Source organism: Mesitornis unicolor, unplaced genomic scaffold, assembly GCF_000695765.1.
Source record: "Mesitornis unicolor isolate BGI_N332 unplaced genomic scaffold, ASM69576v1 scaffold22994, whole genome shotgun sequence".
NCBI classification, from domain to species: Eukaryota; Metazoa; Chordata; class Aves; order Mesitornithiformes; family Mesitornithidae; genus Mesitornis; species Mesitornis unicolor.
This window is the reverse complement of record NW_010182395.1, coordinates 80069-99103: the sequence shown is the minus strand read 5'-3', so window position 1 is coordinate 99103 and position 19035 is coordinate 80069. Positions and strand designations below refer to the sequence as shown.

The 19035-nt window shown below is 37.5% G+C and overlaps 1 protein-coding gene across 1 annotated transcript in view; it reads left to right on the top strand.

Annotated features, from left to right (window-relative positions):
• The window catches only part of LOC104540061 (GDNF family receptor alpha-1-like), a gene marked incomplete at its 5' end in the record, with an annotated part of 37293 nt that overhangs the window by 7136 nt on the left and 11122 nt on the right, over window positions 1–19035 (top strand). The window contains one exon of the mRNA XM_010183767.1: window positions 3266–3444. Coding sequence (XP_010182069.1) covers window positions 3266–3444 — 179 coding nt within the window. The remainder of the gene's footprint in view (window positions 1–3265; window positions 3445–19035) is intronic.

The window sequence follows — 19035 nt, the reverse complement described above, 5'->3', positions numbered from 1 at the left end:
CAACAGGCAGCATGTTGTGAAGACATGGGGAGATTTGCATACAAAAACTGAGTGACTTGAGTTGCTATTTGATACTCTGCTTATTAAGTTTTGGAAGAATGGATCAATCCTCAAGGTCATTTAAGAAAAAATACCCAGAAAACAGTTCAGACTATGATTGGATAAAATTTAACAATATAGCATCAGACCTTCTTCAAAACTAATGGGGCTGCCATTTACATATACTGTAATACATCAGATTTTATTCATTAGTGAATGTATTAATTGCTAGAATGATACCTGTTCCTTTTAGAACATAAAGACAGAATGATCCCTTGTCCTTTCTTCTGCTATCAGTATAAAAGCATTAATGAAGATAAATCAAAGACATTAGAGGTTACTGTGAGACAAATTATAGTCATCCTAGCTGTAAGAGATGTCTTCTTCATGAAGAAATTAAAGATGTTTCTGGTTTAATAAAAAGCTTTTTCTCTTATAGAGAATGGGAAAAAATCATTATTTTTTCTTATGGCTATTGTCAATAATGGGGTTTAAAGTGTCTGAAGAAAATGTCTTTTGTTTGTTGGATGAGATTAAAATCCCTCCCACTTTCTTTAGACAAAACAAAAATCCTTTTTCCACAATGGGATGAAACTAGGAATTCCAAACTGGAAAATAAACCAGTGATTTGGGGCATTTACAGAAGATGTGGAAAACATAGCTTAGATGTTTATTCAAAAACTCATTGGGTTCTTTATGCAAACTGGAATATCTGCGACCATACCTTGAGGGCCAGGGGACTGAGAAACCTCGGAGACCTAGGGTCACGTTCATACTGTGCTTGATGTGGAGCTGGGATATGAAGCTGAGTTTACCATGTCCCACATACACACCTGAAAACCTTATCTTTCATGAGTCTGTCTGTGCGCTTGCCGAGAAATGCCACTGTAGAGTTGAAAAGCCTTTTGCAACAGATGTTGAGTTGAAACTAGAGTGGAAGTTTTGATGTCAAAAGGTAGATGTGAAAATACAGGTGACCATTCCAGCCTGTTTTAACAATTAGTCCCAACAAAGAGAAACACTGCATTTTACGTGTATTACATATAGTGTTTCTTTATCTCAACATTGTCCTGCAGCATATGAGTTTATATCAGAACTGTGAAATTGGCTTAATCTCAAGAAAGCTAAAAATCCTAATTAATAGGCCCCAAATAAGATCTATTCCACCCTAAAATCTTGAGCTGTGTATTAACTTTCTTGTACTTCTACCCCCTTTATTGGAAGATACAAGTTTATTGGTAATATTACAGTGGTCCTAATTGCTGCCTCTTCAGTTAGGTTTTGTCCAATCTTAAATTCTGGAAAACCATTTTAAGATTTTATTTTTGCTACTCGGAAAGTGAATGTCCTGACATTCATTTACATACTCTAGAATTCCTACTGAACTGAATGGGGTTCAGTACATCTACCTATCTGTTCAAAGGATTTGTTCACATCTGCTTTATACTGAAGTAAAAAGAGCTGTCAAGTGGGAGGATAAACATAAAGCAATGAGTTAGTTAATAAAAATTATTGAAAGGACCTTTGCAAAAGCAGTTAGACACTTGAAGCACCTCCTTACAGTCATTATGTTTTTTGTAATATATTTGAAATACGTATTAAAATCGTATACATAAAGCACATATTTAAAATATCATTTATATGTTTGAAATATTATGAAAATATGAGGAGGGATGGACCACCTCCCATGTGAGGACAGGCTGAGAGAGTTGGGGTTGTTCAGCCTGGAGAAGAGAAGGCTCCATGGAGTCCTTATTGTACCTTTTCAATACTTAAAGGGGGCTTATAAGAAAGATGGGGACAGAGTTTTTAGTAGGGCCTGTAGAGTTAGGACAAGGGGTAATGGTTTTGAACTAAAGGAGAGTAGATTCAGGCTAGATATAAGGAAGAATTTTTTTTGTGACAAGGGTGGTGAAACACTGGAACAGGTTGCCCCATCCATGGAAACATTCAAGGTAAGGTTGAATGAGGCTTTGAGAAACCTGATCTAGTTGAAGGCATCCCAGCTCATTGCAGGGGGGGTGGAATAGATGATGTTTAAAAGTCCCTTTGAACCCAAACTATTTAATGGATCTATCATAGAATCATAAAGTATCTCAAGATGAAAGCGACCCATAAGAATCACAGAGTATGATTCTATGAAATCATTGAAGGCAAATAATTGTAAAGACCACTTTTACTTAGAAAACTGGAAAGATTGCATGTATTTCTGTGATCCTTCTTGCAGTAATCAAGTTACTGTCAATTTAGGAAATCATAAGAAAATACTGTTTTATATATTGCTTTATTCAGGTAAAACTAAGAAAAATGTCATTCCACTCTTCCCAGTTTGTCTCCTTCAACCCAGCTGATTGTGGTGCCTTTTTCAAGTTGGAGTTCTAAGAACTAATATCAGAATAAAATACATCTTTTTCAGATGAGAATTAAATGTAAATTATTTTATAAGGCAAGGAATACCACTGAGAAGAAGTATTAATAGCTTCCACATATTAGTCCCCAGTGAAATTGTTTGATTTCTTGTACAAAGAATTTGAAATAAGAAATCCCTAAATCCATGTTGAATCCCCAAAGACCTGATTAAAAAGTGTTTTTCTATTTGTTTATAAAAAACCTCAACCAATTTACTCTTGCCATAAACACACTCTTTAATCCCGTGAAACTATGATAAGCTTTTTAACTTTTATATTCTAAAGTTTTAGTTTAAGCCCGCTTCCCTCACCTAATTATGCAGATTTTGATTGAAAACTGTAAGGAGAAGATTGTCTTAGTTAAACCATTTTGCAGTTATAGGCATATTAGTTTAACTGCAACAAGCTGTAGAAATAAATTAATATTTTGCCTCCTCTCTGTTTTTAGTTTGCTGTATAACATCACCTGCCCGAATTAGGACATAACATTCAAAATGTGTTTTAAAACTTGAAAATAAATTTTTGAGGCTTTTGGATGGTAAAAAATATGATTACAGTAAGTCCTAGAGCTTCTGTCTAGGATTACTGGGAACGTTACAAAGAGGAGGCTGAATCAGATAATTATGCGACCCCAGACTGTCTCAGTTCATGTTTCTGATATGTTCAAAACTAAGACACATTTTTCAGCATAAAAATTGAGTTTCTGTCAATACACATTTTCAATGGAATAATAATAATAATGATGATGATTAAAAAGTCAGCTCTGCTTTCTGCGATTTGTTTAGAAATAGAAACTTGCCTGTAATCTGTTTTTACAGAAAATGCAATTCAGGCCTTCGGCAATGGTACTGATGTGAATGTGTGGCAGCCCATCTTACCAGTTCAGACCACTACAGCCACAACTACAACAGCTTCCAGACTTAAAAACACAGGTTCAGAGACCACCAACAATGAAATACCCACCCACAATGATTCACCAGCATGTGCAAACCTGCAGGTAAGAGAGACTTGTACTTGTTGCGGTGTGTAAATGAAAACTTTTCATAGGTATGTGTACAGAGTAGTCTCCTGCTGCATAAGTAGATGCCTGCTTAAATTGGAATATCTGTTTATTCCCATATTGTAGGTACAAGTCGGATATTGTGAAATATCAGATACTTAAATCAGAAGAATGCATATTTCAAAGTGGACTTTATTGCCTTTCTGACTCAGAAACTGGGCATAGTATTTAATATGTTATCATAGGTTTGGATATGAATGTTGCACTCTCCAAACTCTGCCAGGATATGTCAGATTAAATTAATCCCCTGAGTAATCCAAATTCAGAGGGAGCTCTTAATGTCAGCTAGCATGTCCTGCTGCCTTCTTTCTTATGTTATTGGCAGTAAAGTTAAGAGGTTTTTTGGCTGAGTAGGTCTGGATATTAGAGAAAATGTGGTGCTACAGACTTCATGGTGAAGAAGCTGGACAAAGATAGAAGCTGTTTTGTATCAGGCGTTTTCCTGACCTGGGGTCAAGGTGATGATGGGATTTTGGCCAGTGGCTGTGGCAATTCTTTGACACTTCAATTAGGATATTCCTGGTGCATCATTGATTCTGGATTTAAAGAGGCTCTTTACTTGCTGAAGGCAGCATATACAGCTCTTAGAAAGTCTGAAGAACTTAGGCAGAAGACAACTGCAAAAATCAAAAAAAGGAAAGAGGTAACAGGAAGTGTAAGCTGAAAACATCCCTAGGCCAGGTTAGAATCTCAGGTTATAAAAATTTCTGGTCGTTTAAGTGCAAAATTAGGTCAGGGATAGATCAGCTTGGCCTGTTTATTTCTGTTTTTACAGAAGGAAAGTTGCTATGTGACACAAATAGAAATGTCCAAGTTTTAAGGTCTCATCTAGTATTAAGATACTTTTTTTTTCTGGATTTACAAACTCTTCCACACTTGCAGCATTCACATTTCACTTATAAAAAATTGATTCATATTAAACTGTATCAAAGTTTCCATGTTCACTGAAATGGACAGTTTGCCCATTGGAAATGTATTTGCTGCGTAATTTTTCCTGCACCACTCTTATCTTCATCCTTTTCTAGTTTCTCCATTTATTTTGCATTGGAAAGCTGCATATGAATTAACATTTTTCAGAGGCATGATGCAGTCATAAAGTATATGGGGTTAATGGTAGATGGTGTTGAGTTTAGGCCCTTCTGTTTTGATTCTGTTTTTTCTATCTGTACATTATTTATTAGTTACGTAAGTTCTAAGTTACTGATGAGAGTGACATAGTTGTAGGCATATATTTCTATATGCGATAGTCATTTGACCATATAGAATATGATAAAAAGAAATGTAACCTTTTAAACCTGGAACTTGGAATATCTTGCATTTAAAGCAAGACCTTGATGGGGTTCACTTCATGTTATATTAAAAAGTTCTTTTGTAGGAGAGAGCACGTTTTCCTTCAGTGTTTGTACAGTCCCCTATAGAGTAAGGTCTCCAGATGCTACCAAAGTACACATGATAAATAATGAACTGAAGAAATGGCAAGCGATAACAAATCCCACTGGATTCAGTTTGATTTGCAAATGTTCCTCAAGCCTGAATAGATGTTGCAGTGTTTTGAAAATGCATGAAATTCTTCCCTGTCCTTATCCTATTACTCTGGCATTTTGAAGTCACATCCCACATGAGTTCAAGGCTACGTTATGACTTCAAGTGTATCCCTGATATACTTGATAGAAGAAGTAAAAGTCTGTGGGGAAAACAGTTTCCTTTAAATAAATGATCTCTGCTGCTTTTTAGAAACTCTAGATAAGTCTGCACTAAAAGGTCACTGAAGTTATGTGAATCAAGACGTTTTATTCTTGTGAAGTACAACATTCTGGTGCTCACTACTTCCTTGTGTCAGAACTGAAACATGAAGAACAAAGCTCCTATATTTTAATGCATTTTTCAAAAAATAACTGACAAATAGAGCCAAAACAAGCTCCATACTTTTTTAAAAAGAAACCTCTCTTTGTTGGGCAGTGTGGTGCCACTTTGCATGTGAGACTTAAACCTCAATGCAAATTTTACAAAAGAACTGGAGGCATTCATATCACACTTGGAGAGGTGTATTCATTCCAAGGCACTCCTCCCATGAAAAATATGCCTTTGTAGTATTCTCAAAACATGAACTAGTGCGACCAAAAGCAATGGGAAGGGCTTTGTTGTACACTTAGCAGTTGTGCTGAAAGGTTTCAAAAAGGCAATATAGCCTAAACACTGTGAAAAGTAGAATTAAAAGCATTAGTCTCAGCACAAAAAGACAATGGCAGAGATGGGATAAGGAAATTATCATTGAGATACTACAAGGCTGCATATCCTAGTTAGTGGGTTTAAAAATACAGCGAAGGAAGAGCGAGCAGGAAGTGATTGATTAGTATAAGTTGCCATAGAAAGAAATACAGCAAGGGAAGAAAGAGCAGGAAGTGATTGATTAGTATAAATTGCCATAGAAATGAACAAATGCTAACCTCCTGGGGTTGTAAAATGCAGGGCACTAACCCAATCTGCCGAGCGTGTCACTGGCTGAGCAATTTTTGATCGGTTTTTTTCTGACTTGTTGGGAAGGGTTGTATGCAAAGCAAGAACACACCAATGGTTTTGTCACTGTGCCATGTTCTCCTGCACACATGCAAACCTGGGAACCGGAAAGGTTGTGAATGCTTGAAGCAAATATGAGTTACATTTTATTTACCTGTACTCAATATGTATTTCAAATATCTGTTGGAGGTTTGGACTTCTAAATAATTTTTGTTCAGTGATGTTGTTTAGAAATTGTTCTTTGTTTCAGCTTACCATTGCTACAGAAATTTACAGTTGTCCTATTATGCTGGTTTTTTTTTTTCAAATTGATACAGAGAAATGTTGATTTCTGATATATGCTTATTTTTTGTTTATATATGCATGGATTTGTGTAATGCACTCTTTTTTTCTACCCCTAAATTAAATCAATGCGCCATCTTTGCCAGGAAGATGCTTAACTTCGTCAAGTGTCCTATAAGCTCTTTTATAAACCTGACTTCTAACAAAGTTTGCTAAACATGGAGGGAAAATAGTTCGTTTTATCTAAAATGCTAAATTTGAGTATTTTTGAGGTGCTTGATGTATTGCAAAGGATCCTTAGCACCACATAAAAATAGTTTATAAAACATTGTGAACAGAGAGGAAGATGAAGGCCAACAGCACACTTCTTAAACATGAACATTTTCTTAAGCAATTGCCGTCCCCAGCTTTTTTTTTCCGATAGCTTCAATTCATTTTGTAATGCTTTCTATTTTACTGACATATTTGTTTATCCTTCATACTCAATCGTAACTTGTGTTCAGTACACCAGTCAAAAAATGGTCATGGTCTTTCAGTCTCGTGTTCTGCCACCATTGCTTGAACCGTCATGTTGGATTATTTGCAAGGGACAAAAGAATGAGTTCGATGTGTACTCACACCATGTATTCTTCAACAAAAACGCTGCTTCTGCATTTAGGAGAGAAGCATGGAGCTGAAAGATGATCATGAAATAAACTTCAAATGATAGATTGGTCTAGATTAGACCAATTGTTACCATGTCATCAGCAGAGATAAATAAAAACCTAAGACTTTCTACTGTGTTTGCTGTAATATTTTAGAAGACATTTTGCACAAGTGAAAAGTGATAGAAATCAAGTTGGTTAAGGACGTTTAAGTGTAAATTTATGCATTGAAATCTATCAGCTCCCTAGCTAGCTCTATACTTTGTTTTCCCACGTTTGTTATAAATGTCTTGCTCTAGTTAACCTTGGTTCAGCATTCAGAGGGAATTTAAGGTTTTTGTGCTTTTGGAGAAATGTGAGCAGTGGATGCCTGTAATTGAAATACATGGCCCTTCAGACTGAAGGCCAGTACTTTGCAGTCAAGTCCAGTGTGTGAATGTCTTTGTACTCTCAGCAGCAAGATTAAAAAAATTATGAGATAGGAATTAATAAGCTCAAACATTTTATGGGGAACAAGGAGGAAGAGAGAAATATAGATATTTAAATGTCAATTCTTTGTATTTGCATGTAAGATTAGCGAGTGTTTAGAACAGACGTGGGTCACATTGCAAGCTGTTCTTTCACAAATTCACATAATTCCATGTGAACTTGGGATTTTAAAAAATATCTACTATGGCAAAACTTAGGGCATGAACAAGAGACAGTTATCTGAGGAGACCAGGACTTACGCATGACTCACAGACTGAAAATGACTGTGCTTTTCACTTGCAGATCCACCTCTTGCAGTTCTTCAGCACTGTGTAAGGGTCTGCTAATCTGGTGTTTGAAGTACTTACTGTAATTATTTAATGTAGCTTCCCATCTGGTAAATATTATAAAGCCTTGTGTAGGTGTTTGGACAGGGTTAAAAGCTTCAGTGTGGCATTCTGAGGATCAAGACACCGCAGGTGTGGAGCTTCATGGTCTGGTAATTGGGTGGAGGGAGAAGTTAAGCAGGAAACAAGGGCAGCACGGAGGTGTGTTGTTGATGAAGGGACGGTACAAATGCTAGGATGATAAAGCTGGAATGGAGGCAAAGGGAACTTAATTTATCCCCTGAGCAGCAGTATTAACTTGTCCATATGCCTGGCACCCTCTTTCCCCCATCCCTTCATACAGCCTGTGAGCTTTCTGTTTCTTTTCCATTTCCTGAAAGAAAAATAAGCACTGTGCTTTCAAATGCACTGCCTGCTCTGGCCCTTGGGAGAAGTCGTACTTGGACCTCATCCTCCAAGCACTGCAACAAAGCAGAAAGTTACAGTCTGGGGCAAAAGATGGACAGGAATATAAAACTTCCAATGCTGTGCCAGAACAAAATCTTTTAAAAAAGGAAAAAGAATATTGACTAAATGTTTCACGTGAAAAGATTTGAATTTACCTCCTGTATTTCCAGGATTAGCTGACATAATGGGGTCAGCCTGCTGGTAAAAGTGATTTAGAGAACACCTATTGGCAGATTTTCTTCTGAAAAAGCAGCATCTTTAATTTGCTTCAGTAGCAATTCTGTTGTATCGAAAGAAGTCTTATTTGCTTTGCATATTCAGATTAAAATCTGAGATAGTTTAAAGTTTTATCTTTAATTTTATACTCCTAATTTGGAGAACACTGGACAAAATTCTGTGTTTTACCAAAACGGAGACTGCTTTGTCCACTGATTTCGTTGACATTGATTTCAGTGAAGTTAATCCTTGTTTGCTTCAGCACCATGCTGGAGCAGGTCCTCAAACAATGTGTCTGTATAAAGTTCCCTGAGACCGTATTCATCAACTGGGTGACTCTTACACCTTTCATACAGAACCAGAGAAGGTGAAGGTCACCATGAATGGGGAACAGGTTTGGGTTTCCAGTGTGTACAGTAATCTCGGTGTTCATAGGCAGGAGAGTGGTCAACAGCCCACCTGCATTGCTGTGCAAGCAGTGGACCTTATTGCCAAAAGGCTGCTTTGCAGTGAACATATCCATACATACGTACTAATGGTATGACCATGCAGATTGCTCCCACGCAGAGCAAGGCTGTGCTTGGGTTCTTCACCATCTTTCCAAAGAATTTGAGCACCACACAAGCTTGCTGAAATCCTGCTGATTATTACAGCTGATTAATTTCTAAATACAGCGAGTCCTTTGCCTCTCTTGTGAACGTCAGGGGAACAGCTTGAGGATGTAGCCAAGTATCATACCCTATGGGCTGATGTATCATACTAGTGTCAGCTTTGCTATGAGACATCAGCCATCAGTAGTCAGTAGAAAATTGTTCTCACTTACCAGCCCTGGTTGAACTTCTTAGTTGAACATCAGGCCCCCTTGCAAGATCAGTCACGATTTGTGGAGTGAAATACAGGCTAAAACTCTCTGAGAGTGTAAATTACTACATTGTTGTTATTGTCAGAGCTACACAGATGTACACTGGTTAACATTCAATCTCTTTGGCACGTAGAGCTCACTGTAAGACTGGACCTTACATTTAACGATCAGTACTCTGGTGAAACATTTTTAATGTTGGAAGTCGGCTGTAATAAACTTCTGTTACTGAAAGACAGCAATATGGTTTCTTTTGCATATTAGCATTACAGTTTAAATTATGCTTTTTTGATTAGCATGCTTTTCATTATACCAAAATAGTGTGCATATATACTGCTGGAGAGCATAGTACTTTAGAATTATTTCATCAATGATAAAATATTTTACAGTTAATTTAAGAAAAAGTTTTAATAGTCTGAGCATCTTTAGTGGATTATAATAATACAGCACTTTATAGCAGACTATAAAACTCCAGACTACAGTTTTAGGAATCATGCAATTTTGTTTTATAGTTTAATAATTGTTCAATTGAAAATGAGTATGAGGTTACTAAAAACCAATTTAATGACTTACAAAAATACAAGTTTATTAAAATGTACTGCACACCTTTACAAAAAAATTGAAATTTCTATGGACAGATTATAGTTCTTACCCTCAGAAAGAATTTTGCAGATTACTGCTACTAAAAGCAGGTGTAGCATTTGCAGTGTTCCCCTAAGCCACAGTTGTTTCTACGTTTCACATCAGCATCCTCCTGTAGGAATACCCACAAAAATACAAAGTGCTGGAATGAACCAGAATCAGAAAATTGGATCACATCAGATAAGACAAATCAAACTATTCATAGCCCATGTTATTACTTTATGTGGTTCTTCATCATATTAAAGGTATTCCTAATGTCAGCCAACTTTAGTTCTCAATCAAATATCTAGTCCATCATGTATTTCCCTTTTAAAACAGATAGCTCACTATAGTCTGCAAAAAACAGCCATAAAATGGAGTACAGTGTTGTAATTTAATTTTAAGGCATAACTACTAATAATAAAAATTCTAGGTCATTGCATTGGGATGGTAGATGTTTAATCATATTGTCTTTGGAAGTATAGTCCATAATATATTGTGCATTTATGGAGCTTGACAAAATGCTTTGTTTAAGACTTATTGTTTGCTGTTAGCAAATATTAGGTTTTAGCCATGACTCTGCTTCCATTTATACTTGTTCAAGTGAAAGCAGCTCTGGTTGTGCCAGCAGCCTGACCCTGTTACAAAGCAAGTGCGGGCAAAAGCCATCATGCCACCAGATTTCTAATGGAACGGAGAAGAACAGAATCCTTGAATTCATTAGTACTTTTTTATTTTAAGTGGAATAGCTTGCAGGAGTCCTACTTATAAACCAGAATCCCATCATGCCAGCTCTTCCACAGGCAGATAATGAAAAGGTACTCCTGACCTTAAAAACCCAATGAATTACAGTTAACTTAAGTGAAGCTATCACTTCATAGCCTTTATTTACTCTGAAAACCACATAGTGAATTTGAGTGCTCTAGAAACAATAAATATTTTACTATTATAAACTATGTTAATGCTCTGTGTTATCCTCAAAAAGTATATCCACAGAGATACATGAGGAAAACCAAAGTAAAAGACTGTTACTGTCTCAGATAATTGATACAGTTGTCAATACAGAGCTGTTTCTAAAGCACAAAAATAGCTCAAGAACAGTTGCCAGAATAGATCAAAATTTAACAAATAAAATCGTTATCAGTTCTGCCATTTTTGCAAAGAATTGTTATTTGGTAGACAAGCAGAAGTATTTCACAAGACTTACATAATTGAAATGTATTTTTAAACACTGTTATTGAAGCAGATATTGATGTTTTTGCTTTGTAGTGTGATGTTTTAAGACAAATGACAGCACGGAGGCTAAATAATTTTGAATAGCGGAGCATTTTAATTGCAGATGCATACAGTTTTATGAATTACATGCCTTCTCCTTCTCATGGAGGGATGGTGCAAGGGGGTGAGAAGTCAGGGGAGTGGTGTAGCAATTTGTTACACAACCTCCTTGTTCCATAGTGGAGAAGGCTCTCTCCTGGAGAGGGACCCTGAAACGTTGTGTACAGTCATGGTGCAGGGTCATGAGGTTTGCTTCATTTCTTTTCCTGCTCCCTGAAATCCCCAGAGGTAGGACAAGGAGTCCCAGATCCTGGAGCAGTGTTGTGGGGCTTCCTGCCCTGGTCTCTTTTCCCAAAATCTTTGTTCCCTGATATTTTTTGAGTCCTTGGATATATGAGTGGTGGAGAAGAGCTCATGCATTACTATTGTATTCAAATTGCCCTGTAATTTTCTGATTTGCTATCACCTCTGTTGGGTCTTGCAACCTGCTTCTTGAAGACACTCCTGGACACTTTTGTGCTTCCTGATGATCAAGAGATTGTTTGCATAGATTAGCTATCTATTTCCTAGAGCACAAGAAAACTATTCTGTTTTTTAGGACAAGTAGGTGATCATATTTTGTCTACTGCTACAGCAAAGTGTCAATTAATGTTTACAGTCTTATGCTTACAGCTCTGTCTGATTTATTTGCAGTCCAAAATAATTTAAAGAAAGTAACAATTGGGTAGTGTGCAGAAGCCACTGTCCTGTTGTGGTAGGTCCTGAGCAGTTATCAGGCAAGTAGACTTCTCCACAAGCCTCAGGAGCCTTATGCACATGTTTAATTGTCTATGTATTAGTAGTTTCAAGTGTTAAGATTGCTTTCTTGCTGGTTTTAATGGAATCATTATGAAGACTATAACAGAGTTAAAGCATTTGAGGATGGTGTATGAATTTTAGTACTCCAATGCTCAGAAAAATAGAAAGGATAACCTGATGCTACCCACTGGAAGAAAATGGGCTTGAAGACATTTACCATATTCTCTCTTTTTATGAATCTTGCAGAACATGCCAATTGTGGAAGTGGATGTGGCAGCTTTGTTCATCCTCTTACACTCAGTCTCATGGCAATGTTACTTTTCCTGGCACAGAACGCTAACCTTTCCTCTGGAGGTCTAAACATCTCTGCAGTACAGCAAAGAAAATCACACTGCTTTTAGAGAGATAGATTCCCTTAAACTCATACACAGGTCGCAGCTCTAAAGACAAAGATCCTTTTTAAGCACCTTCCTGTACTCTTAGAAACCCTCCCTACTGGAAATAACAGAATTTCAAGAAATACACTATTATATCAGGGAAGAAAGTTCCTTTTCAGGAAACGATAACCAAGACTAGTTATGCCTATTTATGTGATGTGAGTTGTTGGACTATTAGTCTCAATTTACTGGCATATGTACACCATCTCAGGAATCTCACTTCCAGTTAACCATTAGTCTTTATTAGATCCTTTTCCTATCTCTCTTTTCCTCTATTTTTTTTTGGTCCTTTCTTCTTTCAGATCCACTGTGTAGTCTTTGGGCACTCAACTGCCTTTATAGACTTATTCCAGTATGAAATTCGTCAGTATACATTTTTTTCTGTATTCCCTCTAATGATGGGATGGCTAAATGCAAATTTGGAGGGGGAGGAAAGACTGCACAAGACTGAGCAGGAGGGATGTTGAGTCTGTATGGTACAGAAGGAGCCACCATGTCCTCGTGGCACAGGAGGAGTCACCATGCCATCAGGGGCTTGGCTGCCTTGGAAACTACAGTGGGAAAGGGGGAAGGGGCTGGAGGCTGTGGCCATACTGGGGTGCAATTAAGATATTGGAGTAGATCTGTGTTTTGATTTGGGGAAAAAAGTCTGAAGCAACCCTGCTTCCTTATCCTTGATTAATGAGGATACATTGCCTTCCTCTGCCAACAGCAAACCCAAGTACATGAGGTATGTTTATGCATATAAACTCATTTGAGTCTAAAGAGGCAATCAGATGACCTAATCAAATTCTGCTTTTGTTTATACGCTTGTAAAAATGGAGTAACTCCACAGTTGTGTACATTGCAATTATCCTTAAGTATATGTTGTAATTATCAGTTTCTCCTTAGATATATAGACATCATTCTTTGATATTTCTACATAACCCATAAACCAGTGTTCTTAAAAAATAAACTACCCAGGCTCGCAGTTACCATGTGGCATATGACCATGTGTACCATATGACCAAAAGCATTTCTGTAATAATAAAGGAGGCTTTTTAGGAATAGCTTCTTTCTTACAACCAGCGGCAAAAGAAATACAGAAAAGCCCAATGGAGATTAGAATACAAGAATAAGTAATCATTCTAAATCATACATTGATGACAAGGCAGCATAGCTGCAAAAGTAGTATACTGTTGAAGAGTTGTTGAAGAGAAATTTGGAACATTTTCCACAGCATGCCTAAATTTTTCAAGTAGTCAAACCAAGTTTATAGGACAGAAAATGAAACACAGCCTTTTAACCAAATTGGATAACATATACTCTTAATAAAAAAAATAATGTTAGCAAAACATGTGAACATAAATATATTTTTGTTCTGCTTTTAACCTGTCTGCTCATTTTACTTATAGTCTTCACTGTACATTAGTAATCAAATACTGGAAATAAATCACACCCTTTATCTCCTACTTACTTTTTATTGCTGTGAGCTCTAATCAGCTGTCTTACCTGAATAATAGATCTCTACGCTACCCTCAAACCGTCTACTCTACAACATTTTTCAACTTGCTGTTGAGCTCCAGAACACGAGATGCTGTCACCCATTTCAGTTCCTTGCCTTTGAAATCAATAGGAGTTCAAAATGTTTATTTTGGTCTGTACTTTGGAGAATGAGCGCCTAACTATTTCACACCAAATTGGAGTTCTAATCAGTGGACTGGGCCTAATAATCCCACCTCAGGTTAAGCCCTCCCGTGAGTTTAGCTCTTTCTGTGAGCCACGAGTAAACAGACTGACTGGTGTGCATAATGCAGGATATTTTTTCATATGTTCACTCAGCATGTGTCCTAAGGAATTATAGGATTATCCTCCCTCATGTCTTTCTTAAAACGGAATTAGGTATTCAGAGAAGTAATTTACTAAATACTGCATTACACGGTACAACTTTACTTTTCCAGATTGACATTTTCAGAAGCCTCAAGTTGCGTCTAATTTGAGGCTAGATATGCATTACCACATGCTCATAAACATTTGGATGCACTGAATTCATGCTCAGCTTTGAAATGTGCGCATTCAGATTTGTTATGTTCATTGCAGGTAAGACGTGTACCATGTAGAAACTAAATAGCTACCTGCAGTCCTAAGTACCTAATTTGTGCAGTCAGATAAGTGGGCATATAAATTAAGTGTGCACGGATGAAAGCAAAGCAGTTACAAGTATCTCTGAAAACTTGTTCCAAAATTTGCGTCTGCAGAAATATAAAAAAGTGGTTTGATCAGAACTTTTCTGATCAACAGTGTTTAGATTTTTTTATACAAAGGCTTGTCCTCCTCTAGAAAAAAGTAGTGCATAAAAATTTACACATATCCAAGTTAAATTTCTGAAGACCATTACACAATGAATTCTATGTCAGTATGTTGTTCTGTACACTTCAGTCACCTATGCATTGTAATTACCTGGTTCTGAGGGCAAATTTAGAGGTCTGTTCCTGCAGGGAACTAACTGCCTATATACAATTTCAAAAGTCAAATGAAAATTCAGAAGGGAAAATTGTCTTTTTTTTAATACTGATTTTGAACTTAATTAGTTTGACAAATTCTTGCAATTATTTGCAGAATCATGGTCTCATCAAGAGTTGGCCTAACCCCTACTACTTTTATTAAGGTTTCCTGATTATTCCTAAGGATTCAGTCACAGTTATTTGCAGATGAGAAATTGAAGTTTTTAGAGGCACAACTGAAAAGGTTGTTTAGGTAAAAAACACACCCAGTCTATACCCAGAGAATGGCTTAATGAGGACACTTAGGAATCACTAGTTAAGCAGAGGCTTTCACCTTCAGGCTGATGGCTCAGATAGATTTTTGTATTTAGTAGCAGTACAACTCTTTGGTAAGTGCCCTTAGTGAGAGTTCTGGTCTTCTGAGGCTGAGCAGGTCACCCTGGGTCCACATCACAGGGACAGCCCCAGCAATACTGCCGTGCTGGCTGCTGTCAGTGTAACGGGACTGGGCTCTGGTGTTTCATGAACATTTAAAGAGAGGAACTGGCAAATCTGCAGCCCCATATCATCTCCAAGCCAGTGAGACGCATCTGCTCGTATATGCTCTGCAAGTCCTCATTCGTCATCTGCTGCCCTTTGTTATGTACAAAGCCTGTTGTACTGCAATTACGTTCATCCATGCACAGCATATCAGAATTGTGATGTCCTGTGCTCTTCAAGTGGTCGCTGAGTGTGAGCAGCATAGTGATTCCAGATCCCTTTTAAGGATGCTGATCTGAAATACTAGAGAGGCTAATCCCATCTTGGCCACTGAACATGGCATCTCTTAAACCCATTAAATTCACTTCTCACTTGGCCAGCTCAATACACTAGAGCACTATTAGTGCTGGTGTGCATATGCAGCCTGCATATAGAATATATGCAGACACAGCCTGTGTTATGCTCATCCTTCATATCTGCTATCACTGTCTTAGTTCTGACTTTCCACCCACTGGTCCGGAGTTTGGAGTAACACAAGAAGCCATATAGTTGCTGTAGTCGACATGCACCCAGATGTATTTTTTTTTAATACTTCCTCCCTGGAAACTTGATGACAACGTATTGACACTGAAACTTGCTAGTAAGACAAAGCTGATGCTTGCGAGTATTAGATGCATGAGTGGGTAGATCACAAAAACCATCCCTCGCTTGGTACTGTTTTCTACTTGCCTCAGCTCAGTCCAGAACTATTAATAAAACCATTATGCACTCAGGGAAATATTTGCTGCCAACCATCATCAATCAAGATTCTCTTCAGATAGCACTCTCAAGATGTTTCTCTAGGTGAAACCTTCTAATCTCTCTCTTGAGTCCCACTAAAGGATGTTAAAATTTGGTAGCATAGGGCACCTTCAAGATTTTTCTTATAGGGTTTGCAATGGAATTAGAAAAATCTGAGGATATAGGAGGACTGTCCCTTTTTAGCAGAGCAGCTCATCTCATAGAAAGGGAAATGAAGGGTATGGGGAAACATTCTGAGTGCTCTGCGACTTTATAAACCTATATCCCATTAATTCCTCAGTCTCTTTGATGAAGTGCACTGCCTGAGGTGCAAATTAGTGCCACTTTTGTGCATTGAACCTGTCCTCTTTAGAGAAGAAGTGCTCCAGAACCGCCTCCTCATTTCAAAAATACTACAGAATAGTTGTCAGTATTGACCTGAGCTAGATTAAACTAGCTACCTTGGAATATAAGGCTGTATATCCCATTAATAATCCCCTGAACTATCCAGTCTACCACAACATAATACTTCAAAAAGTAGGAAAGCTAGTCACAATAAATCTTCAAAAGCTTCTTCCAGTTTAGTATGGAAACCTTACAAAATAATATACCCAAAGTGATCCTGTTGATCCCCATTACTTGCAATATTAGCATTCATCTATTTGTATTTTCTGGCTCATTAAATATAAACATAAATGTAAGCCTTCTGTCCTTCTGTGAATGATTTGTGTGATGAAACAAAGCAGGATCATATCCTGTGAATACAGTTTTGCATAATCTGATAATTATTTGCATAATCTGGTTATTATAGGCTCAGATTTGTTTTAATAGGGTTATAAGTGTTGCACATCTAACATAAACAATGCGTTTTGTGTATAAGAAGTGGTTTCAGTGATGGAAAAAATTTCTCAGTACTTCTTACTGAGCTCACATTGGAGGTCATATATGCAGATGATATTAGGAAGTTATTTTTCTATTTCACATGCTGCTGCCTGGCCAGGGGAAGAATTCCTGTTGTTGCGCTGGGACCAGGGCAGTTAAGAATAAGACACCTTTCGAATAGGTCATGATTCTGCAGACTCCTCCTACAGGAGAGTTTCTCTGCTTATTTGGGTAGCTTCATTAACAACAGTGTAACTGTTGTGTGTGAGAGCATCACTTGTGTAAATAATGGATATGAGGAAGGCCACTATAATATCCATTAAAGTATAGTCCACTATAGTATAGCCCATTAAGGAGAATTAGTGTTAGGGATTATTTTTCTCTCCTTCACTCATTTCAACAGGCATAGAATGAATGTAGGATGCTACATCAAAGTCTCTCGCAAGTATTGAGTTTTAAGATCCATACTGCAAGGGCCTTTTAATAATGTTTAGGAAGCTGACAGGACAAACCAAGGTCTAGCTTAGCTAATGGAGATCTGTGCACAAGAACAACTGGATGTTTCTTTTTTCAGTCATGACTTAAATACAATGAAGAATATGCTTGTCATAGAAAATAAAATGCCATAAAAATGTATGATTTTAATTCACTTTTAGAAATTAAAATGCTATCAGAATTTATTAATCAGGAATACTATCAGTGAATTTTAAAAGGCGTATATTCTAATGAAAATAGAAATAGATTATTATAGACACAGCTAGCAGCTATGCTTAAAGTTGAAGTTATCTTACATTTTGCATTAAAAAAAATCCTATGTTCAGTGACTTTGAACTTTGCAAATCATTAACTAATTGGGTGAAATGTTGCATGTTATGTGTGTGGCTCTGGCTGAATTCTTGGGGAATAACTGTCTGTCAAAACCCCAGTATGCCATAGCCTGGTTTTGTAATAGACTCGCCTTGGTAAATTTGATTGCATTGTATAAAAAAAGAAAAACTTTCAGATATTTTTATTTCGAATGGTATTTTCAGTGCTTGAAAGGAACATGGATACCGAGGCAAGTACTGCAGCAAGTTCACTAAAATTTGAGCCCTGCCAGTTCTGAGGATACATCTGTGCACCTGCAGAATTCAGATACAGGATTAGAGGAACAGGGAGAAAATGCTTTAAATTTTTATTTCAGTAGCGCTTCAGGAGAGCAGATTGCGCCAAAAATGCAAAATTCACCAGTTAATCCAAATCACAGCTGTTCAAGATTGAATCACTTTAAAAGAAAGAAAAAAACCCAAGGATGTCTAAATCATGTCGTGATTTAATGGGACTCGGGTACAGGCATAGCCACATAACTGCAGATGTAAGGAAATTAATACACTGGGCTTGAAATTTCTAAACAGAACTGAGGTGGGAAGGACATAGCTGTATGGTGGGTGTTTAACTAAGCGGCTAGTTTCTTCTGCCTTTCTGTGTAAGGTTATTTCAGTATCTGCAGCCTTTGCTTTTGCCTCTCTGTAATTGCAGCAAAGTTGCTTGTTATCTGAAGTGTTTTTGAAACCCTTGTAAGGCTTTCTGTGTTTTCTTTCTGTGCGTAACCACACCAGTGCTCACAACACGGACACGCATACACGTATGGTTAATAAAGAGAAAAGTCTTGAACATTTTTAGTCACTTAACCAAAAGCAGATGTTCCTGGTCATTCTCTTCCCTTCCCTTTTAAAATTCATGAGCGAACGCAGTGCTCAAGAAACCAGCAGTAATATCAGTTGCTTTAGGTTGGCATAGCACGAACGGAAGCTCCCTGTAATGCTCAGTGCTCAAGGCCTCCTGCAGACTGGTGCTCAAGCAAGCTTGTCTGATCTGCCCCTCCAGCTGCAGAACCAGAGGACACCACCCCTGGTCCTGCTGCTCCGAGTGCAGAGGCGACGTGTGACCTTGTTTTCTCAGTCTCTTCCACCTACTGGCAGCTCGGAGAGGGATGGCTCATGACGCTGACCG